General features: G+C 52.3%; 1 protein-coding gene across 4 annotated transcripts in view; it reads left to right on the top strand.

Moving 5' to 3' along the window:
• The window catches only part of iqsec1b (IQ motif and Sec7 domain ArfGEF 1b), a 114,582-nt gene that overhangs the window by 89,625 nt on the left and 5,734 nt on the right, over positions 1 to 19,223 (top strand). For 3 of the 4 annotated variants that reach the window (XM_035520346.1, XM_035520345.1, XM_035520347.1), the window contains 7 exons: positions 12,110 to 12,383; positions 12,952 to 14,228; positions 15,149 to 15,310; positions 16,891 to 17,013; positions 17,216 to 17,382; positions 17,713 to 17,852; positions 18,735 to 18,764. In XM_035520346.1, the coding sequence (XP_035376239.1) occupies positions 12,110 to 12,383; positions 12,952 to 14,228; positions 15,149 to 15,310; positions 16,891 to 17,013; positions 17,216 to 17,382; positions 17,713 to 17,852; positions 18,735 to 18,764 (2,173 nt within the window). Of the gene's footprint in view, positions 1 to 7,422; positions 7,573 to 12,109; positions 12,384 to 12,951; positions 14,229 to 15,148; positions 15,311 to 16,890; positions 17,014 to 17,215; positions 17,383 to 17,712; positions 17,853 to 18,734; positions 18,765 to 19,223 lie in introns of those variants that run through there. The other variant, XM_035520348.1, reaches the window with a different exon arrangement.

Genomic DNA, 19,223 nt, shown 5'->3' with positions numbered 1-19,223 from the left:
GTTCCGGTGTTCCGGTGTGTTCAGACCTTTTAAAATAAAAATAGGAAAAGTTCTCATCAATCACTCCACTGCCGCCTGCTCCCATAATGCTCCGCTTATCGCTGAGCTTCCGGAACTTTCCGTGTCAGCTTCACGCGAGGCGCCCCGGCGTGCTGTTTTCGCCGGGGCGCCTCGCGTGAAGCTGACACGGAAAGTAACGCAGTAACGGGAGAAACGCAGCTGTAATTCGTCTCCTGAGCGTCGATTACAAATCCCTTCTACCCTGCGTTGCGTTGACCTCGACGTTTCTGTCTCTTCGTGCCTGCAAAGCCATGTGAATAAGGCTTAGCGCTAAGCCCTAATCTCCGGCGTCTGATCTCCGGCATCTGATCTGACGTGGTCTGACATCGGCGCTCGGCTGTGTTGCACGTCCGCTATAAAGACACACATTAGCATCCATGTGTGGCTCTCGGTGATGGTGGTGGTGTTTGATTGGGGAGGGGCTGTGTGCAGCCGTGTCAGGGATTTCTCTGGCTAAACGCCGACGGTCCTGTTTTCTAACATTAGCCCTTTCTTTCTGCTGCCTCGTTCTGACGGCGTTGGAGCACTGATGTAACCCATGACTTCACTCTCACCAAGCAGGTCCCCCACCCCCCAACCGTTCATTCTGGGATGGAAGGAATTTCGGGGCCCAATTTGGGCAAAGCTCTTGTGCCGAAAATATTTTAGGCTCTTCTCATATTTCTTGGAAGGCTCTTGTACACACGGAGAGAAAATGACTCTGGAATGTGCGTTACCACAGGTTTCCATCTATAACACACGTGCAAGCGACAGACACCGTGAGCCACACCGCCCTCGCTGAGGGACGATGGGTAGCCTGAACACGGAGAAAAGAGCCGCCAGCTCGGTGCAAACGCAGATGAATTGAAACCGACTGAAAAGGTTGAAAGGATTCTTTATGCGCCGTGTGGCTCCCGAACCACTCAAGCAGGGAAACGAAATGATACGGTGGCTTTTCTTTTCACTTTAGTCTCTGAGAAGATACATTTTTGTCTCTTCACATGTCAGGCAGGTACGTTGGTGTTGAGCGATCACCTGGTGACCGTTGTGTGGCTCCACGATCAAAGCACATCGCATGACAAACGAGTGCACGTGCGTTGCCAAACCGCTGGTGTAGTTTCAGATTCACTCTGACTATCAGCAGAAATTCAGCAAGAAATTGCTGAACTCACTGTACTGTGCTAGTCTTGCCACTCCCTTCCTGCAACACACACACACACACACACACACACACACACACACTCAGGATCTCTCCGTCAGAGTGTTCAGCAGTGCTGAAAAGGCCGCAGCGGGTCGGGGAGCAGAAAGGTGCCCTTTATCCCCTGTGCCAAGGCAAACCGTGCCCTCAGCCTACAGAGGTGTGCGTGCTGCCACACAACAGCCGTACTGTCTCTGCACACGCCGCAGGACCCGGGACCGGGTAGAGGCGGGCCGGGGGCGTGGCATAGCCAGCAGAGGTGTGTGGCATGCACTGACTCGGACACGCGTCGGACACCGAGCGTCTGCTGCGCCCACAGATAGCCGCGCGATTGGCAACCTGACTTTGGACTTTAAAGGGTTTTTTGCTGTGTGTGTGAGGTAGGCCATGTTTTCTACACTCTGTTTAACGCAGCTTCATTCTGGTTCAAACATCATGATTTTTAGAGTAACTTTGTGGCTGTTCTGAATCGGACAGAGTTTGGCTGATGCGTGTGGTTATCTGTGCTATAGAAGATGCCCCGGTAGGGGGGGAATCGTTACGGTGTTTATTTAACCCTACACCGCTTACCTTCAACACCTCCATGGAAATATGTGCAGGCAAAGGTTTCACGGAACACATAACTTTAATAAACTTCTTTGACTTTGGTGTTTTAAAGTTTATTTATGCTGTAACGGGCTGCTTTGCCAAGCAGACTGGAAATGTCATGGGGAATACAGGGTGTTATCTTTAAAACTGACATGTTCTTTACTCCTCATGTGAGTCCAAGGTAATACAGGATTTATTAGCATAATGCAAGCCAATCGGTTACAAATGACCGTTATTGTAACACATCATAGAGTAAACAACAGACATGCAGCTTAGAAAATACTATTTGCATATTAATGAATAGAGAAGGAGGGGTAGAAAAAGAGAGAGAGAGAGAGAGGGAGAGAAAGACAGAGAGAGTGGGGGAGAGAGAGAGAGAGAGAGATGGAGAAAGAGATGGAGAGAGAGCAGCTCCACTCCGACTCTCCTGCAAACCCCTCCACCCCCACAACACCAAGAACAACCAAACGTGACCACAACAGGACAAACAGCCACAGGAACTCGCACCTGCTGTGATTGATTTACGGTCCTCAAAAACAGAGCGATTGGGCATTTGTGTTGGGGTAGCGTTGTAGTGACTGCTGTGATGTCTCCGCTCTAATCTCGGCGAGACCACAGACATGCACGGCGCTGGGAGTAGATGAGACTTCACTGAGCAGAGTCTAGCCTCCACACCACACATCTAGAGTACTATGTTTAGACCTTTCTCAGCCTTTCTGTCCAGTTTTTAAAACCGAGGCACTGCAAACCTCGCTATCGGGTTCTGTCTAAATCGCTTTAGGCGCTGAGCCTCGGAACTCTTCTCTCTGGAAGGGACCTGCCAGGCCGCTGCAGACAGGATATTTATCCGACGGCCCAGGGCGGCGTTTCCATCTGCGTGAAAGGAGATATTTTGCTTGTGCGCTGGCCTTCGTTAATACAACGACCTTGGAGCCCGAAGGGGCGAGAGGCAGGCAGATCTGTGTCTCCACCACGCCTCCTCGAGCTGAGACGGATTCTCCCCGAGAAAAGGCGTCAGCCTGCAGCTTCCTTCCCATCATGCCTAGCACCTACAGGATCCTGGATCGCCACACGCAAGCACGGCTCTGGGGAAAATTCAGAGATCACTGCAAAATGATCTAGGGTTTCGTTATCTCACTGTTTATAGGTGTGCATTTGAGTAAAATGAATGTCTTTGCTTTATTCCATAAATTGCATAAAGATTAACATCTGTAAACAGCTGAAAATGACAACTGACGAATGACAAAAAAAAAACAAAGATACAAGATTTTCCGACCTGGGAAAATGTAAAGAAAACAAATTCATATTCATTTTTAAACAAATTAATACTGTTCTGTGTTCAGAAATCAGTATTTGGAGGAACAACGCTGATTTTCAAACCCTGCTTTCATACGTCTTGGCTTCTTCTCCACAAGTCTTTCACATGAACCAAAAAACATTCAAATAAGGTTGAAATTCAGTTCGGTTCGGCAATCACCCCACCGTCACCTCGTTAAATAGAGTAAGGTGTGGAACTGGAATGGAATGGCTGACGTACATACAGAGGAAATTTTGGTATGGTCTCTTAATTTTTTCCAGTGCTGTATATATTTCTCTCTGTGTCTCTCTCTGTGTCTCTCTCTCTCACCACCAGTCCCGCCTCTCTCTGAGATCACTGCGAGCGGATTGTGTGTCAGAGGACGGGGCCCCGCCCCCACCTCCCTGGGTACTCCCGCCTCCCGGAGAGGCGGTGCCAGGCAGCGCACGTCCCGCTGCACGAGAGAAAGTAGACAGGGTACTGAGCGAGGTGCGTCCCTGCCTCTCGGCCCGTTCCCTCCGGATCTCCGTGGTCGCTTTGGGGGCATCGGGGGGGCCCACTGGATTCCGTAAATGTCCGACACGCAACGGCACTGGCTTCAGTGTGTGTGTGTGTGTGTGTGTGTGTGTGTGTGTGTGTGTGTGTGTGTGTGTGTGTGTGTGTGTGTGTGTGTCCCTATGAGACCGTCGACAGTAGTCCACATTAGCTATTGGAGTGGGCATAGGAAGTTGGTGCATCTGTCTCGTCTGAGTCGTTGCACTCTTATGCCGGTTTACGATGCTAAGTAGCGTGTGGTGAAGAAGCTGTCAGGCTCTGTAACATTTCTGTAACGAGGTACCAACAGAAGCAAAGTGCTGGAAATGAACAGGAACGAGTAAATACAGATGCTTAGCCGTCTGTCCGACACCCCTCGGCCAGCGCAGCAAAGTAGAAGGAGGTTTCTGTGTATGGACGAGAGTTGCTGGTCTCCATGGATTGTATAACAACGTTGATATAGTCCTTATAAAACCTTACAGAAGGCAAAGAATGAGGCCACATTAATAAGGGACGAAACGCCTGCAGTAACCACCTCTGACCTCCTAATCTGAGCCATTTCCTGCCTGTCTCTTTGATTCCCTGCGGTGCACTCGATCCTCTGCCTCTTCAAGCTCATCCTGGCACCAGACACTGAGGAGACTTGCATGTCTGAGCTCAGACGTGCAAGAGAAACCCGCACAAAGTCCGCTACAAGCAGACGGACCCCTGGACAGGGTTGGAACTGGCTAAAGCTCAGAAGATACTAAGGCACATACATTTGATGTATAGTCAGTCCATGGGCAGCACAGAGCAGGAACACTGAAGTGTAAACATGTTGACCTCCATGTTTGTCCCTTAGAAAATAAACTCCACTGCGCAGATTGGGATCTCTCAGCAGTTAAAGTGGTTATGGTGCAGTGGGAGGGTGGTTACTGGGCCTGAGTGCGCTCCTCTGTGGGTGGGGTCCAGATCCGGCGCCTTGCTAACCAGCCAACCAGCAGCCAGTATTGGCACACGTGGGCGGAGACGGTCTTGGCAGCTCAAGGCCAAACTGAAGCCTTGGGCCTCGTCATTCCGCTTCACCTAAAAGCTAAGCAGCTAGGATGGGAAACGGGAATAGCGACCAGGGGGATGGGAACGCTAGTCAGCAGCGCTCCGCGTCCTGCCAATTAATCAAACTTGGGCACTCACGATCATTTTACGTCGTTTGAAACCGCGGCTATCGATCATAAGCATTCCATCCAGGCCCCACCCCCTCCGAGGCCACGTTCATCAGCGGCGTCGCCATCACGCCAGCCTCGCACACCACGCCGGTCGTTCGAGTGTGTGTCTGGGATAGCAAGGACGAAGCAGACCAGACGACATCACCGTCTCCCACGGGGTCCGTGAGAGGCCACACGCCAAAACCAGACAGCCCCCCGTCACGGTGTCGCAGGGACACACGATACGCGGCAGCTGTTTTGGGAGAGGAAGACAGAAAGACCGAGAGCAGGAGGCGCCCTAAACATGTGGTAAGGGAGCAGGCGAAAAAGAGGAGGGGAGTCGGCGTGTTCCTCCGTCCTTTAGAACGGAACAGATGAGAGCATAACGGGTGGGAACATCGCAACGCCCTGGAGAGACACTGTCATGCTGGGGGCGGAGTTTGCCTCTGATCCAGGACAGAGTGTTTGTCCTTCAGGCACACTGAGGTACTTCATCAAAGAAGCCCTGCTCTGAACCAGGAGCGTTGTTTGGACCTTGTGTCGGCTCACTGTGAGAGATTCTTCAGTGAACCGAGTCCCATAAATTCTCCCAGAAGCCTCTCTCCGACACAGCGGAGACCCTATATGCAGCCACAAGCCTTTTAGCATCCGAAGATTTGAGGTCTTCGGTAATGAACTCTGTCGGGTGGCTCACAAAAGCAATAAGTCACTGTGACCTGCTTTTTACTGACCCTCCCTGGCTGCGCATAACGGGGGTTTGGCCTCCGTGAAATCCAATTTATAATTTTTCCACTTTCCAAGTACAAGAAAGGCAAAGCAATGCCGCAGAGTAAGGGAGTCGATAACGATCTGCAAAAAAACCACCCTGCTGTCCTCACGTCCACCACACGTCTGTAATCAAGTTTAGACTCGGTGTGGCATGACACACGTGTCGGACACGCCCTCAGGATTAACCGTCAGCCCTGCGGGGTTGTCTGAGTGCAGTTCTTTGGAACCGTCGGAAACGTTGGTTTAATAAATGAATCACGGTGAGTCACTTTTCTTCGACTCTTTATTGACATAATCAGAGTCATTCTGGTTGTTTTGAGGCTTTTTGTGAGAGTTCAGCCAGAGTTCGAAACAAACCGCGAGGCTTTTGGAGGTGACGAACAGGAAGAAGGAAACAGCCGATTCTGATCGACAGACGCCCCCGCGGGGCCAGAGATGAATTAAGCTCTCCTGAATGCGCACACACACCACGTGGGTCAGCCGTGTGAAGCACAGCCTCCTCCCCCCAACCCCTGAGGTAGACCAGGTGCTAGACAAGACTCCTCTAACGTCTCTAATCCCGAGCTGCACCGAAGCCAGTCACAAGGCGCTGCCGTGCTCCACTCGTCCAGCAGGGTGCCCTCTTCCTCAGGGTCTGCTTTCAAGAGCATGCGGCGTGACACCGCGTGGACCCTGCCGCCCGTTGCCCAGGTAATGATGTCACCGTGGGGAAATGCATAAACGTCAGCTGCTCCCGTGAGGAGCTAAGAGGAGGAGAAGAGACGGGGCCGATTACAGAGACATTGTTCAGGACCTCGGCTATAAACGTACAGACATTTCCCAGCCCTGCCCAACCTCGCAAAAGATAGCACTGCTAGTCCTAAACACAAGGAGTTTAAAAAGAGTTTATTGGGCATTCCAGAATTGATGGGTGTTGGCAGCTTTGAGACCTCAAGGCAGTAGGTGGAAATGTAACATTCAGAAGTTTGATTGCACAGCCTTGCTGGGTTCTCGGCGTTGGGAAGTGAGGGGTCATTCCGGAGCCGAGTGTGTTGCCCTTTAAGGGGACTGGCTCGTGTAAACAGTGCTTGGGAGAAAAGAGGGGAGGACAGTTGTGTTTGACCACACCTCTCCAGCAGGCCCTGTGGTCTGGAGCACGTCTGTCTCACACACACACACACACACACACACACACACACACACACACACACACACACACACCACACACGCACGCACACGTGCGCACGGCTCAAGTTACTGCAGATGATTAGCCTGGCCCACAGGAACAGCAGCTGAAGCTCTCCAGAGAGAGAGAAAGAGATGGAGGAAGAGAGAGAGAGAGAGAGAGAGAGAGTCTTCCTCTACTTTTCAACTCCTCCAACAGCCTGAATCCATCCTGTAGTCAAGCTATTATTAGCCCTGTTTTCTCTCCAGCTCCACAAGGGTTTCCCACCGTTCTTTAAAAAAATCATCTCTCACGTTCTTAAGACTCCATCAGGCTACAGATATCCACATCCCCATGCTTCTCCCTCTCTCTCTCTCTCTCTCTCTCTCTCTCTCTCTCTCTCTCTCTCTCTCTCTCTCTCTCTCTCTTCCCCCCCCACCCTCCCACCCTGCAGGGGCGGGCCCAAGGCCCGCTGGGGCCCGCCTCTTTTGGCCAGTCTCGTTCGTATTCCCGCCTTATCCGTAATTAGTTTTCCGGACAGAGGAATTCCCTCCCCTTCTGACCGCAGTCGGCGCAACAAAAACCCCTTCCCACCCCCCACCCAGACCCCTTGCTCGGTTCCACCGTCTGCGGGGAGAAAGGCGGGAATTTAGGCGAGCTCGCAGCTCTTTGTCCTGCTACGGGGCGCCGTCTGCCGGGGAGATGGACAGCCGATGGCCGGGGAAAGGCTGCAGATCGTAGGGCATGAGCATGAGATGTGGTGCTTGCAGTGTACATCAGATAGGAGCCAGTCTCTACTGGAGCTGGAGCGGAACAGCTGGTAAGTTTGTGTGTGTGTGTGTGTGTGTTTGTGTGTGTGTTTGAGAAAGAGAAGGCGACAGGAGCATCCTGATCGTGTCGTTGTCATTTTCGCCCACTTTCCGGAGGGTTTTCCGACACCCCAGCCTGGCTCAGGGCGTTTTGGTGGATGGCTGTGCTACCCTGTGTTGACATGTTAAATGGCGCAGAGCATGTCTAAGTGTCCGTTTTGTGCTCTCTGGAGTCCTTGGTCTCGTTGGAAAAGTCTTCTGCTTGGTGGGAATTGTAAGCAGATTCCCCAGGTTGAGGCGGCCTCGCAGTGTTCCTGTTCGTTCACACAGTTTATCGGAATAAGAGAAGAACATAGTCTGTAATTGTCCGGGTGCATTTCCCACACTCGTTTCACAAGTGTAGGTTTTTAGAAGCCCATCGACTTTGTCTGTTTCGGCGTGTGGTGGCCGGGGCCATGCCTGGCTGGTGTCCGTGGTGCCGTGACCCTACGGAGCACAGCGGAGTTTGCTCTTCTCTGTCGCACGGGGACGCGGCAGCTTGTCGAGGGCCACGGCGGAGCGGCGGCGTCCCAACGCTTTGGCCGAGAGGCTTCCCGAGCTGCTGGCAGGATTGCGTCCATGCCTACTCTCACCACAGTGCTCTCCTGCCATCGGAGCAGAGCTCCGCCCTAGTGCCGCTCTGTGAGTGGAGCAGGAGACCTGCAGACACAGGGACACCAGCAGAGAAGAATGACCGTAGGGGAACATTTCTGAACAACACTTCTGATGAGTGTGTTCAAACTATAGATTATGTTTTTCTATATTTGTGTGTGTGTGTGTGTGTGTGTGTGTGTGTGTGTGTGTGTGTGAGAAGCTGTGTTATTTACACTGCTTTCTCTCCAGCACTGGGCTCCTCTGTGCTCAGGGTTCTGATTTTTAATCAGAGACACGCCACATTACCGCTGCCAGCCAACATGAGTTCAGCGATATTACGTTCAGCGCTTCCCCTGCGCACGCACGACTCATTCGGCCCAGCCTATTGCCTGCCACACGTGCACCACGCTCTTTCTCTTCCTGTGCCGCCTTCCCACGGCCGGACGCTCTGTGCCACCCTCGTCTGTCGTCTCGCGTCCTTCCTTTGGCCTGCTGCCGATGGTTCGCGGGTCTTCCCAAGCGGAGCGTGAACGGTTGGGCTCGTTACAGGCTTTAACGAGGCCCATCGTCGTGGCTGTGGAGTATCTCTTGCAGAGTACATGCTGTGTACAGCGACATGGGCAGGGAATCAGGCCCGGGGGAAGGAGCCTCGGCACACCTCGGCTGGACTGCTAATGTGGGAATGAACAGGAAACGAGCTGTAATTATTTCACTCCTGTTTACCATCTGGGCCCGAGCTTGACGCACAAAACAATCAGCGCATCTACTGCAGGAGGGTTGGCTTCTGTCCGCCGTTCGGAGTCCTCAGCATGTCAGCAAGCCTGAATCAACTCCCGGTGCACAACTCTTGAATCAACGAATATGCCCGACCGAATCGGGTGTGCTAGTCCGACGTACTGAGCAACTAGCCACGTGTAGGAGGGGACTCCAGCCGCCTTGTTGACATCACGTTTGGTCTCCTGGCTCTCCAGACTGCTGTAGTGTCGCTGACCATTCAGTAGGTAGCCTCGTGCCTCTCGTCCTCCTCGCCGGTCAGAAGCGACAGGCTTCGTTATCGTTCGCATGTAGACAGTGAATCGCTGCATCACGTGTCATTCGGGCTCGTTCACCTGGCTGGCGCGCTGCTGCCCCCGGTGGCAACTCAAGGAACACACTGTGAATAAGGGATCGCACTTCCAGTTTGATTTGAGTGCTGTTGTAATGTCGTGGTAAGGTATTCTGTTTAAACACAAGAAAAGGGCTCAGAATTGTGTTCAAACAACGAGTCTGTTCCCTGTAATCTTATTAAACAGCCAAGCGCAGGGCTAAGCACACACACTCTTCCACCCAATTACGGCGGACTTTCCTAGTCATTACATTCAGGTTGCCGCTGCACGTACTGTTGCATAAAATAACACAGACCAGAAGATTAAAATGAGGCTGGGTTACCAGTTGGTGGGTTTGTCCCCTCTCTGTGGCTTAAAAAGGCAGGCTTCGGAGCCGAGGATTAAGCTTGTTTCAAATGGCCACGTGACCTCACCTTTTGCTCCGAAAAAGAATGGCCTGTCACCTTACTGAGCAGTGGGAAGTGTGTGTTCCTTACCCATCACCCTCTGCTCTCCCTGCCTGAAGTATGAACTCACTCTCTCACGGCATGTCTCACGGTATATCTGATGGCATGTCTCAGGAAACAAGCATCTCACGGCGCTACACAATCATCGTCTGACTTTTTCGGACATTCTCGATCGTTTTGTGGTTTTGGTGTCTGGCTTTAAAGACCATGTGTCTCTCGCATCCAATAAAAGAGCTGTCCTCAGAGAGACGAGGAGATACCTAAATAAGACGAAAATCTCATTTTGCTGCTGCCTCGCCACGGGGCACGGATCGAGTGTTTACAGGCGTCTATGTCTCGCTGTCACGGCCCAACCCAAGAAATCCGTGTTGGATTCATTTACAAATGATAGTTAAAAGGATGAAAATGGCAAGATTTGGTCAAGTGGAGGCTGAGATCAGAGGGAACGGGTGTGGGACACAGCACCAGCTTACCTCATAACGCACACCTGTTCAGGTCCTGGTTCCTGTCTCAAGCCCAAAGCCCTTATCGAGCGTGTCAACTCTAACAGAACCCATCATTTGAGCATTTTTTTAACATAAAGCCTTGAACCACAGGCTGAGAACTGTTCTCCTTTAAACGTGAGCGTTTGATTAACAGCCCTTATTTAAAGTCTTTATCGTGCATGCCTTGGAATATCCAGTATTTCTGTTTATGAATTAATTTCTTTTTTCATCATTCATATTTTACGCTGAACCGCGTTTAAAATTCTAGCCGATGTCAGGTAGATGCAGCCCCCCCGTGGTCCTTCCGTTGTCCATCAACGTGGATGTTCTCACCAGACTGCTGCTGCCTGCCAATCCATAAAAGGAAGGTTTTAACCTGCCGATCCGAGGATGCTGGGAGCGGGATGGTGCACATGTGAATGCGCGCACACGCGTTTGTTTAGGTGCACCTTGTGTGTCAGTCCCGGCGATGCTTGGTTTCTGTCGGTTTTGTGGTGTTTTCAGGTGCCAAGAAACTGCAGCGGCTGATCTGGGGTCAGCGCTTTACCCGATCGCTCTCTGAGCATAAATTCAAGAATGTCAAAACTGATGCCAGACGGCGGATCCCGGCCTGCCTGCCTGACAGGGGGCATGGCGCAGCTGTCAGCTTGTCACCTGTCTGGGACCGAAGCGCTTGGAAAAATCCTCCGGGCACCGCGACGGATTTGACATGTACTTTGACCCTCTCCCCAGTCACGTTGGTGTGTGTGTGTTTGTGTATGCGTGTGCGCGTGTGTGTGCGCGTGTGTGTGCGCGTGTGTGTGCGTGTGTGTGTGCGTGTGCGTTCATGGGAGACAGACAGCATGTCTGACTAAGCAGTGCCTCTAAATGTGGTCTGGGGCAGAAGAATGCTTTTATCTGCCCTCGGTTGACCAGCGACAGGTTGGTAATGCTGGGCAGAGGTGCTTTTAGTTGAGTCACTTAGTCACTATAGGGTGTGTGTGGGGGGGGTGTGTCTGAGTGGGGTCGAATGGAAGACAGTCGATACCTAATTTCCACATGTGCTGAGTTTCGTGAGCGATTGCGGAGTAATGTGTTCTTTCAGCACTTCTTGGTCATGGCTCGCAGGCTTGTAAAATAGGTTTTATTCAAATGTGTGACGGATGTTGTTTTGTAGTGAACCTGCTAGCCGGTTTGTCCTGTTTTTCCACGGCTCGCCATAAATGGTCAGTTTACGCTGCTGTAGCTGAAAGGGAGAAGCAAGGGGACAACCTCAGAAAGCCCTCAGTTGCCTCAACCTCAGAAAGCCCTCAGTTGCCTCAACCTCAGAAAGCCCTCAGTTGCCTCAACCTCAGAAAGCCCTCAGAAGCCTCAACCTCAGAAAGCCCTCAGTTGCCTCAACCTCAGAAAGCCCTCAGTTGCCTCAACCTCAGAAAGCCCTCAGTTGCCTCAACCTCAGAAAGCCCTCAGTTGCCTCAACCTCAGAAAGCCCTCAGTTGCCTCAACCTCAGAAAGCCCTCAGTTGCCTCAACCTCAGCAAGCCCTCAGTTGCCTCAACCTCAGAAAGCCCTCAGTTGCCTCAACCTCAGAAAGCCCTCAGTTGCCTCAACCTCAGAAAGCCCTCAGTTGCCTCAACCTCAGAAAGCCCTCAGTTGCCTCAACCTCAGAAAGCCCTCAGTTGCCTCAACCTCAGAAAGCCCTCAGAAGCCTCAACCTCAGAAAGCCCTCAGTTGCCTCAACCTCAGAAAGCCCTCAGAAGCCATGCCTGTTCACCGCGATCCTTCAGCCTGGTTCCGTGATGCGTCCTCTGCTTCGACAGGTTCAGCGGATACATGAACTCGTGTTTCAACGCCCCCTCTCTCTCTCTCTCTCTCTCTCTCTCTCTCTCTCTCTCCGCAGTGTGGATGGGGATGCAGCCAGTTCTGAGGCCTCCGTGTGTCTGGAGGGCAGTAGCGCCTACCCTCGCGGGCCAGTGACGCGCGGCTCAGCGGCGGTCGCCGAGCACTTCGAGGTGCCACCCCTCTACGCCCGCGAGGTGCGCCAGCGGCCACGCCGGCCCAAGCTCCAGCACTCGCACTCCATCCTCCGAAAGCAGGCGGAAGAAGAAGCCATCAAGCGCTCCCGCTCGCTCTCCGAGAGCTATGAGCTCTCCACAGACCTCCAGGACAAACAGGTACTCCTTCGCCAGACCGTGGAGCCTGGTGTGGGTGTGATTTATTAATGCTATTGACTTCATCATGAATTCAAGATGGAATGTGCAATCCTACACTCTATAATTAACTGAGCGAGCGATTATAGCTGCGTAAATTCCGTGCCGGACATGGTTCATTTCCTCTTCTATGACGTACTCAATGAAAACTGACAGCTCGCATAACAAGAACGTCTTGTGATTGATGAGCGCGGTTTATTGACTGTTGATCGGGCACTGTGACGGACTGACGATAGCGAGGTGATCATTCTGCCCAGAGGCAGCAAAAACAAACACAACGCTGCTAGCGTTTCTCAAATGATTTCATGCTAAATAACCATAACGGAGATCTTTGAGTTTAGCAGTTGGTCTTCTGGACCAGGAGCTGAGACGCTCTAAGCATCTCTGTAACCTTATTTACAGTGTAGATTCGTGTGTGTATAGAGATGTACACTCTGGGCAGTACACTTTAGCTGCCCTGCTGCTTTTACAGCCGTCCGGGGGCGGAGCTGACCCCTGACCCCATCCCTGCCCCTCCTCTGTGCTTCTGCAGGTGGAGATGCTGGAACGCAAGTACGGGGGGCGTTTCATAACCCGTCATGCCGCCCGTACCATCCAGACAGCCTTCCGCCAGTATCAGATGAACAAGAACTTTGAGCGCCTCAGGAGTTCCATGTCGGAGAACCGCATGTCGCGACGGATCGTCCTCTCCAACATGCGGATGCAGTTCTCCTTCGAAGGGCCCGAGAAGGTGCATAGCTCGTACTTCGAGGGCAAGCAGGTGTCACTGACGGACGACGGCGCCAAGCTCGGCGCCCTGGTGCAGTCGGACTGCGGGAGCATGGTCCCCACTGCCATTAAGACGTCCGCGGCCCAGAGCGATTTCACGGACGCCATCACCGAGCTGGAGGACGCATTCTCCAGGCAGGTGAAGTCGCTGGCGGAGTCGATCGACGACGCGCTGAACTGCCGCGGCCTGCACAGCGATGAAGGCCCTGCGGAGCCGCCGCGCGGCCGCCCAGACCCGGAGCGCGAGGCAGCGTTCCAGGCCAAGGCGGCACGCGTCAGCGCCGGTGCCAGCGGCGGCGAGCTGGATGAGATGAGGGCGTCGTACAGCGATGTGACGCTCTACATCGATGAGGAGGAGCTCTCGCCGCCGCTACCGCGGACACGGCGCAAGGAGAGGCCGTCGAGCACAGAGTCAGACCGCCGGCCGCGCTTGACGGACACGGCGGCGGACTACTGGCCGCACGGCCGCAAGGACGAAAAGGGCGACACGGATACGAGCTGCCGTAGCACGCCGTCGCTGGAGGGCCGGGAGCCGCGGCGAAGGACGGAGCACCTGCCACTGCTCACCATCGAGCCGCCCAGCGACAGCTCGGTGGAGATGAGCGACCGCTCGGACCGCGGCTCGCTGAAGCGGCAGAGCGTCTACGAGAGAGGCGGGGCCAGCCGGCAAGGCAGTCCGAAGCACGGGGGCGCTGCCGGGCATGGGCTCCCCCCTCGGGGGCCGGCCCGAGACGAGGACGCGCCACGGCACCGTGCCCGGCAGCTGGAAGGCCACCTGGCCATCAACGGCACGGCCAACCGGCAGAGCAAGTCCGAGTCGGACTTCTCAGACGGGGACAACGACAGCGTCAACAGCACGTCCAACTCCAACGACACCATCAACTGCAGCTCGGAGTCGTCGTCGCGGGACAGCCTGCGAGAGCAGACGCTCAGCAAGCAGACGTACCACAAGGAGACGCGCAACAGCTGGGACTCGCCCGCCTTCAGCAACGACGTCATCCGCAAGCGCCACTACCGCATCGGCCTCAACCTCTTCAACAAGTGGGTGCAGAGAGAGAGAGAGAGAGAGGGTGGGGGGAGATGGAGAGAGGGTGGGAGATATATTTGAGAAACAGAGCGAGGGATAGAGCATGACTGAGAGAATGAGTGAGAAACAGTAAAGGGAGGGAGGCCGAGAAAGAAGAGCAGTGAATCTGTGCAATCGCAATCATCAGACCACGCTGATAGCTGTGAAGTTCCAGGCCGTCCGTGCGGAGGTGATGTTTGTTTTTAATTATCGTCTTAACCTTTGACCCACAAGGCCGTGAATATTTACGTGAACCAGTTCTGGTGGTTGAACCGGCACGCATGTCCAGCGCAGGTCTTGGTTCTTCTGTACTGCGTTTAGTTAAATCCCATTTAATCCACGCCCATCACAGCTGTGTGGGGTAGAGCGAAGGTCGATAACCTCGGTCACGTGGCTCGACAGGACAATTTAGAGTAAAGCTCCCAGCACACCGCCATGCCAAAGCACTGCGGCTGACCAGCTGCCGGCGCCGTGACGACAACATAAAAGCTGACCCTGGGATAAACAGGCGCAGTATAGTGAAGCAGAGATTATCACGCAAGCAGATTTTGAAGTGAAATGAGATTGCATTTCATACTGTCTGGATTACATGTTTGTGCTGAAGTGCCTGGTAAGTGACCTGTGTGTGTGTGTGTGTGTGTGTGTGTGTGTGTGTGTGTGTGTGTGTGTGTGTGTGTGTGAGAGAGAGCGAGCAAGAGAGACACTAAAGCTTTGTTTAAAGAAGTAGGCCTCTAATCTTAGATGATTGTGGATATAATTGTTCTGTGCCTTCTAGCATTAGGCTCCTCATGAGTTGGACACACACACACACACATACACACACACACACACACACACACACACACACAAACAAACGTTCAACTCAAACCTTCCCCTTTCCGTTCAATATTCACAGGAAGCCGGAAAAGGGTATCCAGTACCTAATTGAGAGGGGGTTTGTTCCAGACACGCCCGTGGGCGTGGCCCACTTCCTGTTACAGAGGAAGGGGCTGAGCCGTCAGATGATTGGCGAGTTCCTGGGTAACCGACAGAAGCAGTTCAACCGTGACGTGCTGGAGTAAGTCCTCCACTCTCAGCTGCAGACCGACAGACTACAGTGCTAATAAAGATTAGAACCTCATTACCCATTCAGCGATAACGTACACGCTGCTGGTTGTGTAACCAAGAGCGATGTTGTACCTAATAATTTGGCGATTAAAACACATCTCCTGTATCTCCTGTAGTGCGCGTGGTCGTTTCAGGAGATCGGCCTGTAGGGCCGGAAATCGATTTGAATTGATTCTAATTCAGGGTTGACGTTGGGATTTTTTTAAATGATCGATGGTGCCGTAACGCGCTGACATAGAAAAGATCAAAGGCTATTATGGAGGTTATGTCTCCGCTCGAGCGACCGTTTCATTAAAAAGGCTCGCCCGAGGGCTAGGATAAAGGGATGCGTTCAGCATGCGGCATTTCCCACAATGCGCCTCGTTTACACATAAGTGTGTCATACCTGCAGGTCAGACACAACACTGCGCCGAGCACGTATAAAGTCTTAAATGAGGTCCCATGGGCCAATGCCAGATAAGAGAGCAAGACTACGAGATAATCGTGATGGAGGCTGGAATATTTTGCCAGTTTCCTCACTAACGAGCATCCAGATAAATCGTCCGTATAGATCTTTTAACGTCACGTCCGGTCGCACGTTTCTTGGCTAACGGCAGAAGCATTCCTAGCTGAATGCGGGCAGAAGCAGATAAATGTTCCCAGCCTGGTTCACGAGACTCAACGCATCAAAAAAGACTTCTTCGTAAACTCGTTTTTTTTTTTTTAAAAAAGCACTATTTTGGGGTTTGGTGCTTGGACGCAGAACCACCCATGACAGAATTGAGATGCTTGTAAGAGTTTTAATTGCTTTTTTTCCCTCTACACCCATTTAATTCAAGTGTTCAAGGCTACACAAATAAACGAATCCTCCAGATGGACTCTCATAAAAATTCACTGCCAACATCCTTCATTTATGGACACCGTGCTGTAATTATTCTGTCCCTCTCCTGACAGAGCAGAACTAAGCAGAATTCCCCAGCTGGAGAGGTTGTGTATTCCGTTGTTTACTCCAGTGAGAGAGTGAAACCATCCCCGTTTATAAACTTGAATTTGTTTAGTGTTGTTTATTAGAAGCAAAACACAAAACTATCCATGCGATGCAGTTTTTTGCCATGAGTCCTTCAGCAGTCATGCGTAGTGAGTAGGATACCCCTCCGTGGGTCGGCCTGTTGTGTGTTTTGACTGCCATGACTGCGCTCTGTTCCTCTTCTGACTGACAACAGAGCAGACGCTGTCCCGGCATCCTGTGTCCGGCCTTTTATAAAATCATTTTCCAATTTATGACGCTAACTGCAAAGGAATTTCATCTCCGCCATATGTGCTCAGAGGAGTCACCTACAGGAACAGGGAATTAAGAATGTCTGTATGAAATAAATCCCCTCGGTCTCCCCTTAAACTCGGAATTTACAACGTTCCAGTAGTGAAGAGCAGATAACAGGTTCTCTGCAGCTGAGGCCACTGTGATGAAGGTGAATGACAGATCGGTGTGTTCCTGAGAGCGAGGAGGTTCTGGTGTGTTCATGGCCGTGCCTGCGTGCCGTCTGTTAACAGCTGTGTAGTGGACGAGATGGACTTCTCCAACATGGAGCTGGATGAAGCACTGCGGAAGTTTCAGGCTCACATTCGTGTGCAGGGAGAAGCTCAGAAGGTTGAGCGTCTCATCGAAGCATACAGGTAAACCACACACACAAACACACACACACACAAACACACACACGGCCTGCTCTGTCCTCTGTCCTCTGAGCACCAGTTATTTTTGATAGGAGTGTTGGAGCTTTCAGTCTTCCAGCTCTGAGGACGTGGTCCAACCACGGAGTACTGCACCCTGGCCCCTCGCTGTTGACGTTTTTACCATGATGGTGTCTTCTCTCCCCAGCCAGCGTTACTGCATCTGCAACCCAGGCGTGGTGCGGCAGTTTCGCAACCCCGACACCATCTTCATCCTGGCCTTCGCCATCATCCTCCTCAACACAGACATGTACAGCCCCAACGTGAAGCCGGAGAGGAAGATGAAGCTGGAGGACTTTGTGAAGAACCTCAGAGGTGCGAGCATCCTCATCCTCGCTCAGGGGAGTAACCCACACGTGAAACTGACCACGGGTCCCCTAGAGGAATTAGAGTAAAGCTGCCTCACGTATGCACGGTGATATATGTGATGTATTATAAACATACATAGATTTCCATATATTAGAGTAAACGTACATATATTTCCATATATTAGAGTAAACCTACATATATTTCCATATATTAAACGTACATATATTTACATATATAAGAAAATAAACAGCTTTAATATATTACACGATATTAGACATTACACAGTATTTGAGTGTGTCGAGTGTGTGTGTGTGTGTGTGTGTGTGTGTGTGTTAGGGGTTGATGATGGAGAGGACATCCCGCGCGAGATGCTGGTTGGGATCTACGAGCGGATCAGGAAGCGTGAGCTGAGGACTAACGAGGACCACGTGTCTCAGGTGCAGAAGGTGGAGAAGCTTATCGTGGGGAAGAAGCCGGTGAGGAACAGCACCACCGACACCACCCGCTACACGGTCCCTGTCCCCGTCTACTCAGCACCTCCACCACCTGCTGTTGCTGTAGCTCGGTCTAAATGTCAGCATTTCCTCATCGGTGCTAGACTCCCTGCACCCGTTTCCTCTGTGATGATCCAGACAGCCAAAACAGCTTTAGGAAAGTTTGAGAGTTCTCCCGTGGGTCTTGTATGTCCGTGCAATCCCGGCTAGATCCTCCTGTCCGAGCCGGCCAAGGGGCTGAGCTGGCTCGCGCTGGGAACGTGCGTAACTTCCCTTAATTTCATTACCCATGCACTGTGCCGATTAGCTGCAGTCCATACAGGCTGTGAGACGGTAATAATTACCCCTTAAGCCTTAATGGAAACTGCACACATGGCTTGCCGTGACACGCCGCGCGTGTATCCCTCGTGTAGTTTTAACACTACGGCTCCTCAGAGGAGGCGGTAATGCAAAACTCCCGTGGAGCCAAAATGGCTATCCCCCGTGGAGCCCACATGGAGGCTCGGCGCTGGGGCCCCCTGCCTGCTATGTGCTCACTGCTGTAATTAGTGCTGAGGCTCCCCAGAGCAGCCAAACACAACAGCGCAGCTCCTCGTTAACCTGCGGAATGACCTCCCCCATACACAGGCGAGAGAGAGAGAGAGAGAGGGAGAGAGAGAGTAAGAGGGAGGGAGGGAGGGAGAGAGAGAGAGAGAGAGAGAGAGAGAGAGAGAGAGAGAGAACAAGTGAGAGAATGGGAGAGCAAGTTTGTTCTGTCTCTCTGACCCGTTTGGCCTGTGTGTTCTGTCTCTCTGACCTGTTTGGCCTGTGTGTTCTGTCTCTCTGACCCGTTTGGCCTGTGTGTTCTGTCTCTCTGTCCCGCAGATCGGCTCACTTCATCATGGCCTTGGATGTGTGAGTATCTCATGACACTCATCCTATTTCATTGGCCTTGTGTTGTTTAGTTTCATCATCTCTGGTGGGTAGAGGCAGTGCACACACCACCATTTCATGGAACATTTGTGACAGTTTATGTAGTTAAATGTCCTCCGTTCTACTAAATAGATGTAACAGTGTTCACTTTAAGTCTTATAGAAGCTAAATGGAAGTGAATGGCTGTATTTACACCCACGTGATGAACAGTTAACACACAGACAGTGTGGCCCTGCTTATAGACGAGCAGACACACGTGTCTGAGACGTGTGGATGAGCGTGTCTGAGGCAGGTTTGACGAGCGTGTCTGAGGCGTGTGGACAAGCGTGTCTGATGTGTGTGGACGAGCATGTCTGAGGTGTGTTGACAAGCATGTCTGATGTGTGTGGACAAGCATGTCTGAGGTGTGTGGACCAGCAGATGAGCGTGTCTGAGGCGTGT

Source organism: Electrophorus electricus, chromosome 20 (genome assembly GCF_013358815.1).
Source record: "Electrophorus electricus isolate fEleEle1 chromosome 20, fEleEle1.pri, whole genome shotgun sequence".
Taxonomy (NCBI): Eukaryota; Metazoa; Chordata; class Actinopteri; order Gymnotiformes; family Gymnotidae; genus Electrophorus; species Electrophorus electricus.
This window is presented reverse-complemented; position numbering and strand designations above follow the sequence as displayed.